At 41.9% G+C, this 23,221-nt stretch overlaps 1 protein-coding gene across 1 annotated transcript in view; it reads right to left on the reverse strand.

The window, feature by feature from the left end:
• The window catches only part of PTPN21 (protein tyrosine phosphatase non-receptor type 21), a 1,442,744-nt gene extending 1,420,269 nt beyond the window's left edge, over positions 1–22,475 (reverse strand). The window contains exons 1-2 of the mRNA XM_044073481.1: positions 22,422–22,475; positions 22,149–22,318 (exon numbers count right to left, since the gene is read on the reverse strand). Coding sequence (XP_043929416.1) covers positions 22,149–22,318; positions 22,422–22,475 — 224 coding nt within the window. The remainder of the gene's footprint in view (positions 1–22,148; positions 22,319–22,421) is intronic.
• Positions 22,476–23,221: the final 746 nt, after the last annotated feature.

The following is a 23,221-nucleotide window of genomic DNA, read 5'->3' on the forward strand; positions in this document are numbered from 1 at the left end:
AATAGTGTAACCTGAATTCTGAACAAAGGCAGTGCTTTCAAGGTTAGTTTTCAGATGCAAATGTCTTTCCTTTTAATAAAACTCAGCGCCACAAGGAAGGAAAGCAAATATGTTCATCTAACTCTTCTTTCATTGTCAGTATTCAATTTTGCATTTTTTCTATACGGTTATTTCTGTAAAAATAGTGATGTGTATACATTGTTTTGTTGAGACAAGTCATTGAGTTGAGGAAAGAAGATTAACACTAAAGACTAATTCTAGCTGAATTACTAATGTTCAACCATCTCTGCTCACCAAACTAGAGTAAACATATAACAAAATAGACAGATTTCCCTCCAATCTTCCATACAAAACCCATCACTGCCTTGCTCTTAAGACACTCCAATGGCCTGAATTCCCTAAACAACTACTTCTTTCTCAACTACAAATTGCACACTCTATCCTGAATGATCACTCTTTCTGCCCCTCCATCTCTAATCTGCTGTCCTACTATAACCCCCAACGCCACCTCCGTACTACCAGCAAACACCTCCTTAACATATACAAACCCAGTAAGAACACTGAAAAGTCCCTTTATAAATACTCCATAGCCCATGCTTGGAACCTACTCCCTCTCAATATAAGAAGCACTCCTCAAAAATACTTGTTCAAACAAGAACTTAAAAGTTAATCTACAAAAGACGTGGTCCTGCCCTTGTCAAACTTCCACTTGACTTATTCTCCCTTATCTACACAATTTCTTTTTCCTCATACAGCCTGCACCTTCTGTTACTCTTCCCTCTTTTTAAATGCACAAAAAAAAGAATACGTTCTTGTAATACTATTGACTCTTTGTACATTGGAATTACCTCATGTATGGTATTCCACTGGGTTTCATAGGTTCATAGGTAGGTACTAGGCTATCTGCCTGAAGGCATTTATAAGCTTAGCCAGAATGTGTTGGCTTTCGCCGCCCCCTTAGATTAGTTCCCTTGCCTCTGTCCAGCAGAGCCACTGAAGTGATCCCCGAGGTAAACTTTCTTTTTCCCATCCACTCGTCAAGATTTCTCTTGAACAGTGTTAGCGAGGAGCTCTGCCTGATGTAGATTGGGATCTTGTTCCAAAGCATGGGAAGTCTCTGGGACAGGAATCTATCCCTATAGCACATCCTATTTATTGTTGCTGTGAGGTTTAGATCCCTAGAGCGTATGGCTTGCGGGGATAAGGTTTTCTTTAGGTGGAGCATGTCCATCAATTCTGGGTTGGACATGGCCTTGTATGTCAGGCAGAGATCACCTCTGAGTAGGCAGTATGCAACCGAGTACAGCTGTAATTTCTTCAGTCAAGCTGCATAGGGCATCTGTTTGAGGCCAGTGATCCTCTTGGTGAGGTACTTCTGTGGTCTTTCCAGCTGTTGCAGGTGTCTTGTAAGGTACATCTCAAATGGGGTGTTGTACTCTATTATGGGTCTGATGACTGATGAGTAGAGGGGTACAATGACCTCTTTTGATCTGGATGCAAACCCTTTTGTGATTAGCTGGGGCATGTAGAAGGATTTTCTAACCACTCTGGCAATGTGATTAACAAAGTTGAGATTACTATCTACTTGGGCCCCCTGATCTCTTATTACGTCTTCTGTATTTAGGGGACTACCACCTATGTGGTAGTTTGTGGGTACTTTGTTTTTTCCAAAGGGGATGACTATGCACATTTTGGCATTTAGCTTGAGGCCATGATTTTGACACCAGGTATCTGTCTCAGTGAGACCCTTTTGGAGGATGTCTGTGTCAGCCGGAGAGTAAATTATAGCCCCTAGTTTGCAGGTGTCTGCGAACTTGGTCAGCCATAGTCCTCCTGTGCTTGCCTGTACCTCTGAGAAGTATATGCCGAACAGGAGGGGTCCTAGGACTGAGCCCTAGGGAACTCCACTTGTAACCGATTCAGAGTCGGACCTGGCTCCCGCAACTCTCACCATGTGGGTTCTGTCTGTGAGCCAGTTGGCAACCCATCTTGTGACATAGGGGTTTATGTTCAGGTTGGTGAGCTTGTCTATAATACCAGAATGGGGAATGGTGTGGAAGGCCTTTGCGAGGTCTAGGTAGGCTGTGTGTACCATCTTTCCCTCATCTATAGCCTTGGTAACTATCTCAAAACTCAAAAGTCCACCAGGTTTAGGAGGCATGATGTGCCCTTAACAAAGCCGAACTGGGTAGGGTCCAGTGTTTGGAGGTTCCCAATGTCTCTGTTAATGAGTTTCATGATGATGAGCTCCATAGCCTTGCAGACCAAGCTAGTCAGGCTTATAGGGCAATAGTTCCCGGGGTCTGTTAATAACCGCTGCTGTGCGCCACTCTATGGGTATGTAGCCTGTGGAGAGGCTGAGTTTGAACACTGTGTTTAGGTGAGGGGTTAGTTCATCTTTGAGCTCATGTAGGACGCAGCCTGGGACACCGTCCGGTCCCACTGATGCTGTGTTTTTGGCTTTGGAGAGGGCTGTTTTAACCTAAGTGTCTGTGATTTCAGGGACTCTACATTCTTCTGGTATGGTTATGGGCCCTCTTGGGGGTGAGAGGGGGGTGAAGTTTGCCCTGAACCTGTCTGCCAGGATGTTGGCGATATTGGTCGGTTCATACTTTGTTTTTTTCAATACGTAATATTTATAGATTTGTTACCTGTTAATAGACTTATGTCATGCTATTCCTTGCTAGTAGACTTATGTTATCTGTTGATTATATCTTTGTAACTTTTGTAATAATTGTTAATTTTATGGAGCTTTTCTCCTTGGGTCTCCACTAAAAATGGGCCCCGGGCCCCTGGCTCAGCTGGACTAACCCGGTTAACAAATGTCAATAAATAAAAAAAATAAATCATGCACCAATAAAAACATAAATGCAGGGTAATAAAGTAAAAATGGGAAACTGGTGTTTTCACCACCTAACTGTTAAAGAGAGAGGAATTTAAGGAATGGGTAGTGGAAATTACTCAAGGGTTATTAGGGAAGATAGAAATATCCTTAGAAGTTATAGCTAGTGAGAGGAATAAAGATAACATAGAGTTTAAAAACATGTTAGAAATGAAAGAGATACAGTTAAGAAGTAATAGGAACTGCTTAGCGATACTGACAAAGGTTAAAGTACTGCAGAATACGAGAAATCTCATAGAACAAGAGGAGGCACAAATGCAGAGTGCTAAGGAGAAAACAAGGCAGTGTCTGGATAATATGCATGAGATTGGAAAGTCTGCTGTTAAGCAACTATTTTTTTGATAACTCCAGAGCACAAAAACGTTTAGCATAACAACTTAAGCAGCAGAAAGTAGAAAAGGTTGTTGCCATAATTAGGGAACCTATAACAAGGAAAAATAACCAGAGATCCTGTAGAAGTTTTAAAGATATTTTGGAATTTTCTTTTGAAAATTTGTATAAAGCAGAGAAATGTAGAAATCAAAAAGAGGACAAATGGTGATATTTATGGAAGACTTAATTATGCCAACAACAGAGGTAGATATGCCCATAACAGAGGTAGAGGAGGCTCAACAATTAACAGTTAAGACAGGAGGGGATGAGATAAAAACAGTTATGTACAATCAATCTTCAGAAAAGTCTCCAGAAACAGGTGGTACTCCTGTGGAAGTCTGGAAGTTAAGAGGGAAGAATGTGATAAAGATCTGGTAGTCCAGATCCAGATTTGCTGTATCCAGGACTGTTTGTAAGCTTCTGAGACCCCCCCCCCCAAGTCTTTCTGTATTGAAGGGGAGCCTTTTAGCTTATCATTGGGAGTGGTAAACACTAGGTAGTCTATCTACCACAAGAGGAGTGGTTTCTGGCCCACAAATTGTAGTTTATTGGCCATTTGGGCATTTCTTTCATCCCTTTCAACTTTCTGGTTTAAAAGCCCATGTTTGCATGGGTTTGCGCTTGTTTAAGCTCTGTGGATCCAGTTTTGGTGCCCTGCAAACTGCAAGAATATCAGGAAGGTGAAAGAGATACTCTAAGCGCCTCCATTTTGATTTTTTCCTAATTTACTGCTTTCTGCACTTGTTTTTAGTCATTTTTTAAATTTAATTGCATTTATTAAAACTGTATTTGGTTTATTATTGCTACACACTCAACTGTGCTAGCTTGCACTGCATTTGAAATTTTTTACTACTGTTTTAGCTACTTTTCTGTAAAAAAAAAAAAAAAAAAAAAAAAAGTTCTAAGCTTGTTTCCCGCCTTTCCTGTAACTTGTGTAGTCCAGGTACAGATTTGCTGTCTCCAGGACTGTTTGAAAGCTTCTGAGCCCCCCCCCCCCCCAATCCTTTCTGTATTGGAGGGAAGCCTTCTAGCTTATCAGAAGGAGGAGTGGTTTCTGGCCCAGATATTGTAGTTTATTGGCCATTTAGGCAGTTTTTCCATCCCTTTCAACTTTTTGGTTTAAAAGCCCACGTTTGCATGGGTTTATGCTTGTTTAAGCTCTGCCTAGCAGCACCGAGCTGAGGTAAACTATTACTGGTGCCAGAAAGTCTGCTCTTCAGTTTTTCCCCTTGAATCTTGTTAGTTCTTTCTCTCTTGCCCTTCAAATAGCTTAATCACTCTGCACTTCAAAACATTTTTATAGCAATTATTGTAGCACACCTAAGTGCCATCAGCACTAGTTGTTCTTCACAGAAATAGCTCCAGTACTTAGTAGTTATGACCACCCCTCCTGGCATGATTAAAGGGCAGTTCACTATGCTTTCTCCCATTAACCTGGTGCACTTGGGCATTCTCAGGCAGTGTAGCAACTGCCTCATGTACACAGACAACCCTCTCATCTTACCTACCAACACTCGGACTTGTGAGAGATGCATTTGCATCACCAAATTGGAAGCTATTCACTCTCCAGCCAAGACCACACTAGGTGGTCAAGAGGAGAAGGTCAACACCTGCACCACACCACATGGAACACATAGCCCTCCAGAACACCCACAATCACATCTCTCACTTAAAAACACAAACCACACACCTACCTTCGCTGATGCTCTCAATAGAAATTTACCCAAACAGCAGAGACCTACAAGACAGAAACCCACTCGACCACCAGAACACAGCACAAACCACAGGACACAAAGCTAACCTCCACAGTGTGCACTTAATTTAATCCCCTAAGGCTAAACACCTTGCCCAATACACTAATCATAGGTGATGCAATAGTGAGGCACACAGATGTCCCAATCACTAGGTTGAATAAGGAGAAGGTAACAGTCAATTGTTTATCAGGTGCCAGAATCCGACACATAACACATGCACTCAGGTTACACCACAACAGTACAAGTATGACTCTGTCACTGTCCATGTGGGTGTGAATGACCTGAGATGCACCTCCCTGGACTACATGACAAGAGACATGGTGGAGCTCTCGGATTATGTGGCCCAGGCAGGTATGACCCTAGCCCTGAGCAGTATTCTAACGTCACCCAGAATAATACTGCAGTACAAACAAAAAATGACTGACTTCAACAATTGACTAAGTTTCTGGTGACATTCTAAGGGGATCCATTATCTGTCTGCTTGGGATGACATGACTGACAGACCTCGATGCTTTGCCAGAGATGGCCTGCATCTGTCACCCCTGAGCTTCTGGGTACTGGCTAAGGCTCTTGCCACCCTTATACTGCCTTTTTTAGGCGGTGTTCCAAAGACCAAATTACCACCGTAACAGCTATAAATAAATGCAATCTGAGGGTCATGCTGCTCAATGCTAGAAGTCTAAATCTCAAGATGCACTCACTCGAAGCACTCCTCAAAATGGAGAACATCGACATTTGTGCTGTAATGGAGACCTGGTTTAAAGCAGCAGAAAGCAACCCTGTGCTACCAGGCTATAAAGTACAGTTTTGTACCTACCATAAATGTAGATGTTCAAGTGCTCACCGTGCAGCAGTTATCACACATGGGTTATCCTGCCGTCAGGCGGTCCCGCAGTCGGCCTGAGTTCCAAAGTCTTGGTCCGGCATCGGTTGCTGTCGCTTCTTCCCTGACATCAGTGTGCCAGAGAGGCATCCGACGCCATTTTCTTCAGTTTTCCTTGCCCCAGATGTCAGGTGCCCCCAATAGGTAGGCAAAATATATATATATTGCTATATAAAAAAATACATATAAAAATAAAACAATACCTTCAGGCACAAGCAAATACACCACAGAGGTTGTATAGGATAGAGTGGTGTAGATAAGGCCAGCTAGTTCAGAGGGGATGGAGGGAGGGTAACCTGGACTGCAGCAGGGTGAACCCTCGAACATCTACATTTATGGTAGGTACAAAACTGTACTATGTTCATTGTGTTACCCTGCTGCAGTCATCACACTTGGGTTGAATCCCAAAGCTAAGGATGGGTGGTGGAGTTAAACAGGGTTAGAAGAAGCTAGTAGGCCCTGCAAAACTGCAGTGGCAAAACCAGCCCTAGTCTTAGAATATAGAGGTAAGTGATAGTGTTTGGTGAAGGTGTGCACTGAAATCCAAGTTGCAGCTTCCAGAATATCCTTGGTTGGCACCCCCCTGAGAAAGGCTGCTGATGTAGCTGTAGCCCTGGTGGAGTGGGACCTAATGTTAGCAGGTACCGGTTTCCCATGATGCGTGTAGCAGAAACGTATGCAATGTCCTATCCATTTTGAAATGGTCTGTTTTGAGATAGCTTTTCCTTGTGATCTTGCAGCACAGACTACAAAGAACTGGTCAGATTTTCTGAAAGCCTTAGTTTTATCCAAGTAGTAACGTAATTGCCTGTGAATGTCCAAAGAGTGCAGGAGTCTTTCTCCGTTGTTCTGGGGATTTGGGAAAAAGGTGGGCAAATGAATGGTTTGGTTTAGGGCCACACTGGATACCACCTTTGGCATAAAGGAAGGTTTAGTTCGTAGAGAGAAACTGTCTTGATAGGTCATTGCTTGCCAGCATAGAGGTGCTGGTGCTCCCCTGGGTGGTCTTATGTTCTTAGCCCCTCTGAGGTACTGTCTTAGGAGTGGATGTGAAAATAAAGGAGGATCCGTATTGTAATGAGCTGAAATTGCTGAGGCGTGGATCTTAATAGATGAAAAGGAAAGCCCTTTGTGCAACATCTCAGTTAAATATTGTAGAATCTGAGGAATGTTTGAATCAAGGGGATTTTGGCCTTTAGCCTGGTTCCAGGCACAAAATCTTTTCCATTTGTCTGAATAGGTTTTCCTGGTGCTGGGCCTCCTGGCCTCCAGAATGACATCCATAACAGCTTTGGATAGAGGTGTTGGCTGGTTGTTTAGGTAATTTGCCATGTAGCCAGGTTTAAAGTCTTGAGCTGGCTGTGTAGAATCTGATTGTCTCGCTGGGTGAGCAGGTGAGGAATTTGTGGTAAAATCCATGGTGGGCCGTGGGCCATGTTCCTTAGAATTGGATACCAGTGCTGGCGTGGCCAGTCTGGTGCAATGAGTATCATTTGTGGCCTCTCTAATCTGACTTTCAGCAGTACCTTTGCTAGAAGAGGCGGTGGAAGAAAAGCATACACTGTTAATGTTTTCCAACTGAATGAGAGGGCATCCACTTTCCAAGCTTGTGGATGGAATGTCCTTGTGCAAAATTTTTGAAGTTGGTAGTTTTGGGGATTGGCAAACAGATCTATGTCTGGGCGTCCCCATTTTTGAGTTATCATTGCAAATACTTGTGGATCTAGTTTCCACTCGTGGGGATCCATGATGTTTCTGCTTAGGTAGTCTGCCAATGTGTTTTTCTTTCCTGGCAGGAACTGTGCTTGTAATTGAACCTGGTAAAACAGTGCTGTGTTCCACAATATCATTGCTTGCCTGCACAGAGGGTAGGAATGTGTGCCCCCTTGCTTGTTTATGTACCACATTACTGTGGTATTGTCCGTCTTTACTATTAGTTGTCCTGGGTGTAAGAGGTCCTTGAAAGCTGTTAGGGCATTCTGTACTGTTAGCATTTCTTTTTGATTGATATGCAGATGCCTTTGATCTGTAGTCCATTTGCCCTGAATGCACTGTCCTGCCATGTGTGCTCCCCAGTCATAGTCCGATGCATCTGTTGTCATAGTTTGCCTGGCTGTGGGTAAGGTGAAAGGCTGACCCTTGTTGAGGTGACATGCCTGTGCCCACCATAGAAACTCCTGTTGAAGGCAGGGAATGAGTGGTATCATTATTTCCAAGCTGTGGCTGTGCTGAGTCCATACGCTTTTCAGGTACCATTGTAATTTCCTCATATGCAGTTTTGCAAATGGTATTAGTAGTATGCAAGATGCCATGAATCCCAAGGCCTGCAGAATTTTTCTTGCAGGGAGTTGGGTCTTTGTTGCCATTATTTTGAAGTATTGAGTCAGCTGTTGTTGCTTGTCTGGCGTGAGATAAGCCATCTGGGCCGTTGTATTCAAGCTGGCACACAGGAATATTATGTTTTGTGAGGGCACTAGTTTTGATTTCTTTTCATTTACTGTGTACCCTAGGCAACTTAGAAGGTGTTTGACAAATGCCAGATGCTTTAAAAGAATGTCCTTGCTTTCTGCTTGAATAAGGCAGTCGTCCAGGTATGGGTATATTTGAATTCCTCTTTGTCTGCAGTATGCAATTACTGGTGCCAGGCATTTTGTGAAGACCCTGGGCGCAGTAGATAAGCCAAAGGGCAGTGCAGAGAATTGATAATGGGTTGAACCTGCAATGAAGCTGAGGTATCTTCTGCAATTTTTGTCTGATAGGGACATGCAGGCCATGCCTCCTTGAGGTCCAACGTTACTAGCCAAGCATTCTTGCCCAGCATGGGAAGAAGCTGCTGTAGTGTTAGCATCTTGAATTTTGGTACTTGTAGATAGGTGTTCAGAATTGAAAGATCCAGAATGGGTCTCCATTCTTTGTCTTTTCTTGGGACTAGAAAGAGTCTTGAGTAAAATCCTTGTCCTTGCTCCTGTGTAGGTACCTGTTGAATGGCTCTCATGTCCATGAGAGCTGTAATTTGTTTTTGTGCCTCTGCCCTTTGATTTGGTGGCAGGTTTGGCATTCCTTTTATCCTTGGCAAGGTATGAAAGTGGAATCTGTATCCTTGTGAGACAATGTTTAGGACCCATTTGTCTTTTGTGATGATGTGCCAGTTGTCTGCAAAAAGTGCTAATTTTTCTCCCAAGGGAGCTGCCAAGAGAGATTTACTTGGTAGTTTGAGGACTGAGTCATTGTGTTTGTCTTCTGCTAGCTTGCGGCCTGTCTTCTCCTCCTTTCTGGGTAGCAGTACCCCATTGGCGAGGTTTGTAAGGGCCTTGTGACTGACCTCTGCCCCTTGGGCATCTGTATTTGCCTCTGTGATCTGTCAGAAGCTGGAAAGGACCAGTTTTTTGTTGGCCAATTTCTGCTGAAATTAGGGGGTTGTAACTGCAAAAAATCCTTGACAGTCTGCATAGACTTTGCCTTATCCTCCATTTTCTTTAAAACCTCTTTTGCTTTGACACCAAATAATACATCCTGCTCTAAAGGTGCATCCAATAATTTTGCTTTAACATGATCAGGTAGGGTTTGTTCTTTTAACCAAGCATGTCTACGTATGACAGACCCAGTAACAGCTGCTCTACAGGAAGCTTCCAATGAATCAAATCCACATTGTAAAGTATGTTTGCCCACCTGTTCAGCTGTATACAACAGATCCTGCATTTCATTGAATCCAGACTGTTCAGAATGTGTGCTCATTTTTTGTTTTAATTGAGACATTAGGAATTGCTGATATTTCAGCATGTGAAACTGACAATTTAATGCTCTCATAGCCAGAATAGCTGAGGTGTATATCTTCTTTCCCCATCTGTCTAGGGCTCTGGAATCCCTTTCAGAGGGCACAGCATGTTTAGCCATAGAAGCTTTAGCCCCTTTGGGACCCTGGGAAATTGTTTCTGGGTCAGCCATAGGGCTTTTATAAAGGAATTTGTGTGAGTCAGGTACTCTGTAGTACCTGTCTGGTTTGGCTGGAGCAGGAGGTAGAGAGTCTGGATTTAGACTAGACTCCAAGTAAACATCATCCACAATGTCTATAACTGGAGGGATAGCAAGTGGTCTGTGCTGGGGTAGTAAAATGAACTCTCGGAGCCTTTTCTTAGAATCAGAGTAGTCCTGACCTTCCCAGTGGAAATGTTCCCTCATGGTATGTAAAGTTTCCCCAAAGGAGTAGTCTTCAGGGGGAGATGCTGAGGGAATAGAGTCTTCAGCATCAGAGTCTTCATAAGGGGGAAATGTGTAATCCTGTTCCTCAGAAGAATCTGAGGAAACTGAAACCTGGTCAGAGGAAGCATAATCCTCCTCTTGTCTTGGTCTTTTATCTGGAGGGGGATGGGAACCCCTGATTAGGGTAATCAAATCTTCAGCCATCTTAAGCATCTGTTTCTTAGGCATGAGGCCTTGAACTGTAGACAGATGTACAGTCTTTTTTGGTTTGAATGGAGTTTTAAGCTTAGCATAAGATTTAATGGTGAGTGTTGTCGGTCTGAAGACACCTTCTGCAACCGAAGGTGTTTCTACTGCACCGGGATTTCCTTCTGCTCCGGTGTCGAAAGGGCCTAATGAAGATGGCTGCGACAGCCTAGTACACTCCGCTTGAGAATCCGCAGCTGTCTGGGGTTCCAATTCTGCGGTCGTCAGGGGCTGCGTAGGCACCTCACTGAAAACCGGAGAACTGGCGACAGGCCCAGCAGAGGCCTCAGAATGTGGCTTGTTCCTAGGCTGCCTGTCCTTATCCTTGCATTTTTTATGCATGACGGTTGTCGGCTGCTCCAACGGCATGATATAATTAAATTTCCTACCAAAGTAATGTCGTGCGAAGTCAAAACGGCGTTTGATAGTACGTTTATTAAACCTAGCACAAAACCGACAACCTGTGACATCATGGTCTGGGCCTAGGCAAGGAATACAATAAGAATGGAAGTCCTTATGAGGTATTTGCTTCCCACAAGAATTGCAATTGTTAACTTTTTCTGACATCGGACTGAGCCAATGGGGTACTTCGCTTTACTGAAGACTTCGGACTGAAATTCGATTCGAAAATCTCAGGTGTCGGTCGACCGGCACTTGCGAACTGCTTCTGCTTCGGGCACCGCGCGGCAAGAAAGACTGGAGAAAATGGCGTTGGATGCCTCTTATATACCCCTGGCGAACTGACGTCAGGGAAGAAGCGACAGCAACCGACGCCAGACCAAGACTTTGGAACTCAGGCTGACTGCGGGACCGCCTGACGGCAGGATAACCCAAGTGTGATGACTGCAGCAGGGTAACACGATGAACATCTCATTCCACACCTTTTGGCTCCAAAAGAAGGACCATAGCTCCAAAGGCAGTGGTGTCTCCATATTCATAAATGATATGAATACCTCCAGACTAGTAGCCCAGCATAATGCATCTGAGATACTTCAGGTACAACTAACATTGGGTAAGATGGCGATCCAGGTCATAGCCTGCTATAGGTCCACAACCATGTCCCTAGACTCTCACTCCACGTTTCTAAGCACCCTCAAATCTATCAAGGTCCTACCCCATACTCTCATACTAGGAGACTACAACTACCCCTCCATCAAGTGGGAGAACTACTCAAGCACCAGTACACTGGCTGAACGCTTCCTGGAATTCATCAATTCCAATGCCCTGGACCAGCTCATTCTGACCCCCACTAGAGGAAGTAACATCCTTGACCTGGTTATTACTAACATGGGCGACCGTTGCTCTACACCAGTAGTAAATCCTTCCCTGGTCTGATCCGACCATAAACTAATCACCATGGAAATCCACATCTCACCTACACCCCCCGCAAAGGTAACTACCTTGAAAAACGTCTCCAAAGTTGACTTTGGGCTCCTAAAAACAGAGATGGCTAAATTCATGGCACCCATGCCAATGGAAAATAGCTGCATGACTACTGAATCATACATCAATGCACTGTACGAACATGTACATAAATGCATGGAACTAGCCATACCCAACAGAACCAAGACGTTCTCCTCCAAAAAAGGAAGCCAATCTGGTGGTCCCCTGCCATTAATAAACTCTACAACAGAAGGAAGAAACTGTTGCAGAAAAAGGTGAAGTACCAAGACTGGAAAAACTCCCTTATTAGCCTCAACAAAAAGTTGATATCCCTCATCAAATCCTCTAAAGCCAGCTATGAAGGTAGAACTGCGGCAGACACCAAAAACAATCACAAAGCCTTCTGCAGATATATCAGGAACCTCCACGGCAATACCCAGATTTGCTTTGAGTTACTGTACAATGGTACCTCCTATACTGAGCCAACATACTGGCCAACAGATTCAGTGCCAACTTTACCCATCTCCCTCCCCCCTTTGCCTGACTTACAAAGCCATGTCTGACCCAGCTCTGTTAGAAATGCTACATCTAAAGAAATCCCAATCCCTTCACACCACACGCTCCAGAGACCTCAACCTCATTACCACAATCAACAGAACATGCTGGAGGGACAGGTCCCTCACCCAGAGACTGCCCATGCTCTGGAATAGACTTCCCATACATGTCAAGCAGAGCAACTCGCTGTCCCTCTTCAAGAGAAACCTTTTATGAGTGGATAGGTAATAGAAAATTCACCCCGCGGATCACTCCAGTGGCTCTATTTGATACAGTCACTGGGAACTAATGTCGGGCAGCACAATGCCAGGGCACGTCTAAGGGCTAGGCTTGTAAAGGCTCCAGGGCCATTAGCCTAGTACACAACTATGAACCTATGAACAGTATTTTAAAAGAAGAAGAAACCCTAGGCCAGTGTTCAAAAACAAAGGGGACAGTTACAACTGTGGTCAGTAAGAGGCATCAAACTCCTGTCACACTTCATGAAAGTTCTGGCAAGGGTGACTGATAAAACAAATATGCAGAGCAGTACAAAGTAAGATGGGAAATGAGCAGTTTGGATTCAGATCAGGATGCAGCACGACTGACCCAATGTCTGCAGTAAGACAGACAGTCCTGCAGTAATTCAAATGCCCAGAAACATTGACAGACTTAGTGCAAGCTATGTTCAAGGGACCACCGACTCAAGTACGAACAGTGCTCAGTCTCACAGAGGTGTTCCCCTTGGGAGTGAGTGTGCATCAGGGTTCACTTTTAACCTACTGCTGTTCATACTGATGACACACTACATTAGCAAACAGGTCGAAGGTGACTGATCGACAAAGCTGCTGCATGCAAATGATGTGGCATTACAGGCAGACTCTGAGGAAGAACTTCAGCAAAGGATAGGGTAATGGAACACAAAACTGAAGGCACATGAGAAGAAACTGAGTACAGATAAGACAGTGGCAGTGTCAGCAAATGGGGGAAATCTGAAGAAGCTGAGAACTAAGACAGAAGGCAAGACAGCGCAACAGGTTTACAGCTTCTAGTATCTGGGTGGGGTGGCTGTGGAGAAATCTGAATGGAAGAGGTAAAAGCTAGATTCAGAGGGGCTGCATAGGTTCATAGGTTGGTACTAGGCTATCAGCCCTAGGGCCAATACAAGCCTAGCCATAACAATTCCCTGGCTATTTCTTCCCACACCAACTGGCATAGACTGTCAGCTGCAGTGTACGACAGAAGAATCCCACATAAGTTGAAAACTACAGTGTACAAAACACTGGTGCAACCAGTACTACAGTGTGGTAAATTAACTTGGACAGTAAAGGCAGCGCAGTTGAGGAAGCTAGAAGTGTTAGAAATGAAGTGCCCGAGATGAGTGGTAGGATGCACTGTGGGACAGACAAAGAAATCGGGATATAAAGAACAGAAGCCAAAGTAGCTCCAATTGCAGAAAAGATCAAAAATAACAGATTACTGTGGTTCGGGCATATATGAAGAAAAGCAGAAGACAATCTGGTGAAGAATATTTGGGACAGACATATAGAAGGCAACAGGAAAAGAGGGCACCCAGCAAAGAGGTGGATGGACTGTGTGAGAGAAGAACAGTGACAGTCAGGCATGAGTGGAGAGTGGCACTGAACTGACAGAGATGGCGACAGTTGACAACACCCTGACTCCACCAGACTCTGCTTGATACAGACCCATTTCTATTTTAAACTATGATTATAAAGTGCTTATGTCTGCACTACCTAAAAGAATGGCAAAAGTGTTGCCACAATTGATAGATATGGCTCAATGTGGTTTTGTGAAGGTGAGACAAACATTTGACAACATTAATAGAACAAATTTGATCCAGAGGGAAGCAGAATGGCAGAATGTAAGAATGTACTACTGTTGTTGGTGGGTCTTGATGAAGAGAATGCTTTTGACAGAGTAAGCTGGGATTTTACGAGAACATACCACTGTTGTTTGTAGGTCTTGACAGAGAGAATGCATTTGATACAGTAAGATGGAGTTTTACGAGTAGGACAATGGAAGCACTTTCATTTCCTTATACAATAATAAGGTTAATCAGGAGGATATATGAAGGATCAGAGGCAAGAATGAAAGTGGGAGATTTCCTTTTTAAGTTGTGCCTGAAGAGAGGAACCAAGAGGGTGTCCTCTTTTCCTTTGTTATTTGCTTTATATTTAGAGCCACTGGCAAGAAAAATAAGGGACTCAGAAATGCAAAGATGTAACTGGTATCATAATCAAGAAAACCTGACTTTATTTGCGGGTCTATATCATAACATCGAAGTGTCAAAACTTCAAATGTTATAACACTGAACCCGAAACCTCGAAGACTGACAACATTTAAGCCGCTGAACATCAAATTCTTTCCCAGGGAAAGATGTCGGTGGGCCGTTTCCACGGTTTCGCTATTTCCTCCACTGTGGTGCGATCTCGGAGTTGGTATATTTAAATAGGGGGTGTGGGGGGCACAGCCCCCCACATTAGACATAGTTTGTAGTGTTTGTGTGTTTTGTACTGGAACAGTGATTTTTTTCCCAGGGAAAAAAATCACTGTTCTCAGTCTTTGGGGTTTTTAGCTTTCATGGTTTTGGGTGCGATATTATAACATTCAAAGTTTTGAAATTTCAATGTTATGACATAGACCCTTACTTGCAGATGATATTATTTTGTACCTGATAAATCCAGAAAAGGACATTTCACTGCTCTAGAACATTTTCTTTTCAGGATATAAAATTAATGAAGATAAAACAAAGGTTACAGCCATAAATTGTATACCCACACACAAATTGGTACAGCAATACCCATATTTATGGGGACACGATATGGTGAAGTATTTAGGCGCATAGATTAAAAGGCTTATGTTACAGCAGTTAAGGATATGTGGGAAAATACTAAACTAAAGATAATACAAAAATGGAGACACTAGAAGCTCTTGTTTATGGATATGAACAGTAAGACAGAAACAGCGAAAATGTTAGTAGTCTCTCTAATTTTATATATGGGTCAGGCAAATTTTTATCAACCACAGTAGAAATTGTGGACAATTAATAAAGACTTGAAGGAATCTATCTGGGAGGGTAAGAAGGCAAGAGTTAAGTGGAATAAGTTGATCTTTCCAATAAAACAAGGAAGTTTAGAATTCCTGATTTCAAGGGATATTTTAGTGCTACACAGTTAATGCTAATATACATGACAGAAGAAAAAGGTTATAATTCAAAATGGAAAGGGATGATGATGAAGCAGAGGGGAAATTCAAGAAATAAGGAGAAAGGGAAAGTTAACAGAATGACATGAGTTCAAGAAGACATTTGGACTCTAACTGGGATTGATAACACAGTATAGGCAAAGAGAAAGGGATAGGAACTTGACGAATGGGAATCTAAAATAAACTACATGACATTTTTGCCTTTTTTGTGCCTTGTGCCCACTCAGTGCAGGGACAGAATCCAGTTCCCCCTCAGCAGTGCACTAGATTAAGCAGGATTAAATGAGTAATCACAAAATGAATAATTAAATGCTAAAAGTATCATGCAAGAAAATTCTGAGAATTAAAACACTTGAAGCCAGTTCTTTGACTTGTACACTGTTTGCAAGTGCAATGACTATCAGAAAATGCCATCACTAAATTACTGCAAAACTAAATTCTTTCTTCCAGCAAACCTGTGAATTACAGAACTGGAATCCTGGATGCTTACTGGCATTCTCTTTCAGTCAGTATATTAGTCTGGGCTTAGTTACCGTCTGCCTCTGTCTACTGGAGAGAGAGAGAGAGAGAGACAGAGAGAGAGAGATGGAAGCCAATACTGTCTGCCTCTGTCTAGTGGAGAGACAGACAGAGAGAGATGGAAGCCAAACCCAGGGTGAATTTCTGATATCCCATCCATTCGACAAAGATACTCTTAAATAGGGTTAGGGATGAACTCTGCCTCACATGGCTGGGGAGCCTGTTACAAAACATGGGAATCCTTGGAGACACTCATCTGTCTCGCCAACATGTCCTATCAACATCTCAAGCAAGATTTAAATCCTTGGACCTAGTGGTTCTGATGCTGCAAAAATCGAGCCCCTGTTAGTGTGCCATATCACCACTGTTTGTCCAAGCCACTCATGTGCGTTACTACTGTCCAGCAGATATACATTACCAGATTCAAACCCCTGCCTAGCAAGGCCCACACTTTAGACAGCTATGTATTACCTGCTTCTGCCACAAGAGACATCTACTCTTAAGGTAAGTCCAACTTACACAACTGTAGTATGTTCATTAGTATCATTGCTACAGTAGCCTTTAGCTATACGGCTAGATTACCAGAGCTTATATAACCTGGGAGAAGGAATTATAAGCATCCAGGAACTCCTGGAGAATGGTCTTGTTCTGGACCGGGAGAAGGAATCCAGTTTGATATCCCTTGTAAAGTTATGTACAGAGGACAAAGAACCTGCCTCTAGAATGCTTCTAGAGTCCACCCCTTTCCAGTATGCCACTGAAGAAAACAAGGCACTAGTAGAATGTACCTTGATCCTGACTGGAAGTGATTTATTATGGTGGGAATATCAAAAATCAATAGCAAGGAAGAACCATTTGGAAAATAAATGTTTTGACACAGGTTGTCCTTTCTTCATCCCATCATAGGAGATAAACTGTTTCACTTTTTAGAGGGATTTAATTATATGAAGATAATACCTGAACTGCCTGTGCAAATTCAGAGTATGGAGAATCCTTTCTCCTTGATTTTTAGGTTCAGAATAAAAAGCCAGGAGGATGACAGCTTAATTCAAAGTAAACTCTGAAACAACTTTTGGCACGAGTGAGGGATTTTTTTTTTTTAAAGAAACCCTATGTCTATGGAAAACCAAACAGGATTCACCCACCTTGACAGCTTACAACTCAGACACCTGTCCTGCAAATGGGAGACCAAAAAACAAAACCGTCTTCTAAGTTATGAATCATAAGTCAGCCTGTCGGGCTGGTTCAGAGAGAGACAAATTTAAGTTGTCCAGTACAAAGTTAAGATTTCAAGGAGGTTTCACCTGTATCCTACGTGGTCTTACAAGTAAACCTCTTTCAAGAACTGCTTGACCAAAGACAGAGAAGAAAATGGAAGATCCATGGACAGACATGCTGAAATGGCCATCAAATGAATCCTGATTGTGGAATAAAAAAAAGCCAGAGGAAAGTAACTCACACAAATATTTAAGAACCAGTGGCACAGAATCCCCAAATGAGCCCTGGTTATTAATGTGTCACCAAACTAGTAAATCTTTTCCAATTAGCATCATAAAAATTCATTTTTAAGTTGCAGACTTTCTTGCTTCCTTTAGTACCTGCTGCATATCCAACAGATGCCAAAAAGGAGCGGACACAGTACAAAGCTCTAGGGAACTCCACTAGTGACTGGCCTCTTGGTGGAGGTGGCCTCACCAATTCTGACCACCTGGGTCCTACCAGTCAGCCAATTTGCTATCCAGCAGGTGATAAAAAGGGTTTATACCTAAATTAGAAGCTTGTCTATAATGTCTGAGGGGGGTACTGTATCAAAAGCCTTGGCCAGGCTGAGGTAAGCTGCGTGCGCAGTCTTACCTTCATCCAAAGTTTTGGTGACCCACTCAAAAAGTCCACCAGATTTAATAGGTGTGACCTTCCTTTAATACAGCTGAACTGTGATGAGTCCAGCATTTGCAGGTTACCTATGTCCTCATTTATCATATCCATGATGGTTCTTTCCATGGCTTTACATATGAGGCTGGTAAGACTTGCGGGCATGTAGTTACCTGCATCAGTGGTTGGACATCCTTTGTGCAGGGGATTGACTGTAAATATTTTCCATTCTTTGGTCACAAAACCTGACTGAAGGCTCTAACTGAAAAGTGACTCAACTGAAACAGAGAAGTGATGTTTCATGCTACTTACTAAACATCCCGGAATGTTATCGGGGCCCATCGATACATGCATCAACGACTTGTTCCTTAGTAATGGTTGGGAGATTGTGGTATGCAATATTTCCTTTGGACTATCTGGGGGGGGGGGGGGGGGATTTGAGCAGAACCTGTTAGCCCTAAGATTAGCAATGGCCTCCACTTCAGTGCAGGTGCGCCCATTTATAGTAAGCTCTGTGCATTGTTGTGTACTCTCCTGAGGTTACGGACATAGCTGTAGAAAGCTTTGCAGTTGCCCTTTACCTAAGAATTTAGCTTTTCTTCAAATTTAGTCTTTGATGTATTAACTCTCTTAGCTGTCTGTTTAGATTGGTCAGGGGGCTTTTAGTAAGTATGCGTGTGGCTTTGTTCCCACTATGCTTGGTCAAGATTTTTTTTTTTCTTTTGTTGTATAACCAATTCGCATTGTGACCTCATCAGGGTGGCTTGCCTTTTGAGTCTGTCTTATTCTTAATACGAGTGGGCACAGCTTGCTCTATACAGCAATCAATAACAGAGATTTTGTAAATAGCTCAGCATATGCTATGGTGTTTACTGGGTTTGGGAGTACTGGAAATTTAGCCAAGGTGTTGCTTAGTTGAGAGAGGTTAGCCTTGGAATAGTTCTTAAGGGTTTTTTCTTTAGCTGGATCCCTGGATTTAATTTTTACTTCAAGTAATACTGCCTTATGGTCAGATCCAACAGGTGAATTGAAGACATTACACTGGGTGAAGAACATCGTCCCCCATGTTTGGGAGTACAAGGTGAAGGATGTTTGTACCCCTGGTAAGAGAATGGACCAACTGTTTCAGGATGGTGTTATTAATGTCTGGTCTTCCTAAATGCTTCTATATTACTTAAAACCAGAGGAAATAGTTCTGATTTGGCTGATAAGAATGAATATTCAGAAAAAGTGGTAGGTCCTCCCAGTGTCATTTGTAACCCTTCTGGGCTACTCTGAGAACCACTTGTGCAAGACAATTCAATACCAATAGGAAGACTGAGAACCAGTCATTGAGACAAATTGAATGAAATGGCAGGAAGGGAGTGGTGGGAATACTGACAGAATTGTTCTGAAGTGGGGGACTGTCCCTTTGTCCAATAGGATCCCTGACTTTTTAATCGGTCTCTCCTGCTATTTTTTCTTACAGCCCAGCTTGTCTGTAGCTTGCTGAATCTGATTATTTTACTTTTTAGAAAAAAGAACTAGAGGATTTAGTAGATTTAAAGTAAGAGGCCTGAAACATCTTAGTAACCTCTTGAATTAATGTGTTTCTTTCATCAAACTGTTTGAGTTCCTGAGTAGTTGAAGGCCAAATAAAACCTCCTTATCCAATGGATAATTCAAATTCTCAGATTGTGTAATCAGACGTTTCAGAGGAGGTTAATCAAGCAAAAGCTCTAACCTCAATAGCAAAAGCTGCAACCCTGGACATACACAAAGTAAGCACAATTATACACACTCTTTAAAGACTGTTAAACTCTTGAGAAAGGAAGCAGTAGGATTAAGAAAGGACCTACCATCTGAGAGCAATGCAGAAAAGGTCCTCAAACTGTCCACACAAATTAACAAGTACTTTAACATATGAGGCTAGTTGAAGATAAAATTCTCGGTACAAATCTATCATAGGCTATACCATCCTTGTCTGAAAGCAAAAGATGAGTATTAACCACAAACTTGGTTAGTAGCTGGAGAAGAAAGAGAAATAGTTGCTCAGTCAGACCGAAACCGAGAAGACAAACACTTGTTAGACTGTAGAACTTTTTAGTTTGCCTTTTTAGGAACTAAAGATTAACCATCGGGATTACTGCAGATCAAGTTTAAAGCAACCACCAAGGATGGCATAACAGGAGGAATAGGACAGTATGTGTCACAATCACTTGCAACATGTCATAATATTTCATTAAGGAAAAGGGAGCATCCACCTGCTCCCAATGAAATAAATTATACATTGCAGGCTCAATCTCAACAACAAAAAAAAAAATCCTTTACAGGATACACTGTGGAGTCCCTCTTCTCTGATTCAAAATCAGGGACATGTGAAGAAAACGTAGAAGAAGCTCTGCCCCTACCCTTACCCGAATCATCTGATAAAGGATTCCGCCATTGTGGAACTATGTTTTTAGTTAAGTCTCTGTGCTGTTTCACTGGATTCAAAGCCTACAATAAGACTTTAGTCCAAGTAATTTAACTGTTTTCAGAAGAATTCTAATTTTTTGGTTTCTTTTTCTTGGGGTGGGGGGGCTTAAGGATGGCAATTCACCCCTGGAAACAGGTCTCATACCTTGGCCAGCATGGGAAGAACTTCCTGGTGAAACTCCCAAGTCTGAAGAAAGTGGTTCTCCCATGCCTGGAATGAACACTGAAACAGTTACAGAGGATATGACTAACACCCAGTTCATAGTGGTGGTAGGGACTGCTTCAGTGGGCCCCAGGGAAATCAGTAGGAGGTCTGAGGAACACGTCATGGCCACTAAAGAGTCACCCACAAGTCAGAAAAGGCTCTCTATTAGTCTTCTTTGTCTTAAGTGCACCATGGGAGGAAAACAAAGAACTGGTAAGTGTCTCCATGTTCCTGTCAAGAGAGGGGGGGGGGGGGGACTGAGAGAAACTTGTTCACTGGTAGGTGCAGCTGGAAGGAGTTGGTCAGAATGTAAGTTGATATTAAAGTGTTCTCAAGCACAACACATACTTACACTTCCCCACATATATCTCAAAAGTGAATGCAGAAATTTAAAAAGTGAATCCACAAACAGTACAGTTTTCTCCCAAAATACCAAGGAATATCTTTTCCCCCTGGTAAACACAGCTTAAACAATAAGGTTAGAAATTAAATTGTCACGAAGTGTACACAAGCATATGCCATTAACACACTTACTTTCCCCAAGAAAAGGGCACAAATAGTACAAAAGCAGCACACATTTAATACAACTAAATACAACTAAGAGCCCAAAATCAAAATTACCTGTCTCAGCTAAAAATAACCTGTCAGATGAGACATTTCTGATACAACAATAAACACAATAAAAATGCCAGTCTTTTTAGAGAGACCTGGTTCCTATTCTTCTCAAACACACTAAAAAATATAAAATATGTATGGAAGGGCTCCCAAAGGGGCTAATCTGGTAACCATTTGAAATGTTGGGACCCAAAAAAGTGAGTTCTGAAACAGAGAGACTGAATGGCCGAAAAACAAACTTAAATATTCTAAGTCCATGATGACCATTTCTTACAATATTCCTTTTCTCTGAGGTATGGTGATCCTGGAGTTGGTGTATACAACTTCAAGTGGTGTGGGGGGGCTTGCAAAAAAGTTTAAAGTAGAACGATCTTAGAGATTCACGTTTTTCTCTGAGTTTTCAGTCTTTTTTCTGCTTATCAGCATTTTGCATTTTGAGTGCCGACATTTCAACAGGGAGCCATCCAATCTGCCACTAATGAAAGATCGGAGCCAACTATCAATCTACTGAAGCCTAGGAGGGGCATTCTTATGGACAACAAGAAATTACTGAGGGGTTATTGGTGCCCATCCAGCTGCTTTCTCCCTCTGGAGATTGAGCTACAGCGGTCTAGGCATATGTGTGGAGGGAAGCAGCACTTTGGAAGACTGGCCACACATTATAACTTGGCAAGATGTAACCTGTATAGCTAAAGGTTACTGCAGCAGAGGTACCTATGAACATCATACCTTTCCCAAAAACAAATTCATCAACAAAAAAGTCATTTAAACAGATTCAACAACTTATAAATGCTCGTAAAACCATCAACGATCATGTGCCAGTAGAATAATGATAAAATATCCAAATATTGACCTTAGATGGCAGTTCTAAGACAGACCACAAACAAAACATTTGCCTTACAGTTAGTTTTACAGTGCAGTAAGGATAATGGTATACATTTTATTAATGACATATGTGTTAGGAATGTCTGTTACGCTTACCGTGTAATCTCTTCCTGAAGTTGTGAAACACTTGGCACATAAAATAACACTCCAAAATACACTGTGGACTCCAAAGCATATTTGTCTAGCTGCTTTTTTAGAGGTTTTTCTAAATCCACCCAGCGGTGTTGATTTTGTTTATTGAAAAACCAAAGGCTGAAGTAGGTGATCTGGAACAAAAAAGAACTAAATTTTAGAGGAGATACAGAAAACTAACCATATGCCACATACTGTAGATAATAAAATTACAGTCAATAACATACATAATATGACCAAATACAATATGATACACAACTCTTCATGGGCAACCATAAACAACCAGGCCATGCTTTCACTCAGAAGTTCTGACTTTCATTACTAGACCTCAGAAGAAAAGCTGTGAGACAGTTCTCACAGTGCCTCTGGTGGTTGGATGTTTCCTTCAGTCAACTTTCTGCATTACGATATAATTTAGTGCAATTTAAAAGTTGATAAACAAAAGCCAATATAATGAGAACAGTAAGGTATGATGGCAAAAAATGAAGAAGCAGTGGCTTTGTTAGCATTCAAATATTGTGTAAAAAGATGACTTTGAGGCTTTACATGAAAGTTACTAGGATCACACTGGAACGGATAATGCAAGATTTAAGATATTTGTTAGTACTGCTTGTGTAACATGTTAGGCAAGTAGAATCTTATGAAGTCAACAAAGGTAATGTTCAAAAAAATACTTATCTATTTATTCATTTATTTATAAACTCGATCAATAATTTAATTTTGACTATTGATCTTGATCAACAATTGTATTTATGAATAAATTAAGATTAAATATAATGATTTACTTAATAATAGAAACATATTATTTGATTTAGAAGTAGGGGACTTGCATTTTTAGCGAATAAATATTTATTCCCATATTTATTTATTTATTCATTTTTTATCATTTTTCATCATTTTCATATCTATATTCATTCATTTATTTACAAGTATATTTATTTATTTATTTATATATTTTTTATTACTTCATGACAGAATAATCTGTAATATAATATATATACAGTAAACTCCATATTTAAGTTACTGTAACAGATCAT

This window comes from Protopterus annectens, chromosome 6.part0 (genome assembly GCF_019279795.1).
Source record: "Protopterus annectens isolate FY-2018-M chromosome 6.part0, PAN1.0, whole genome shotgun sequence".
Lineage (NCBI taxonomy): Eukaryota > Metazoa > Chordata > Ceratodontiformes > Protopteridae > Protopterus > Protopterus annectens.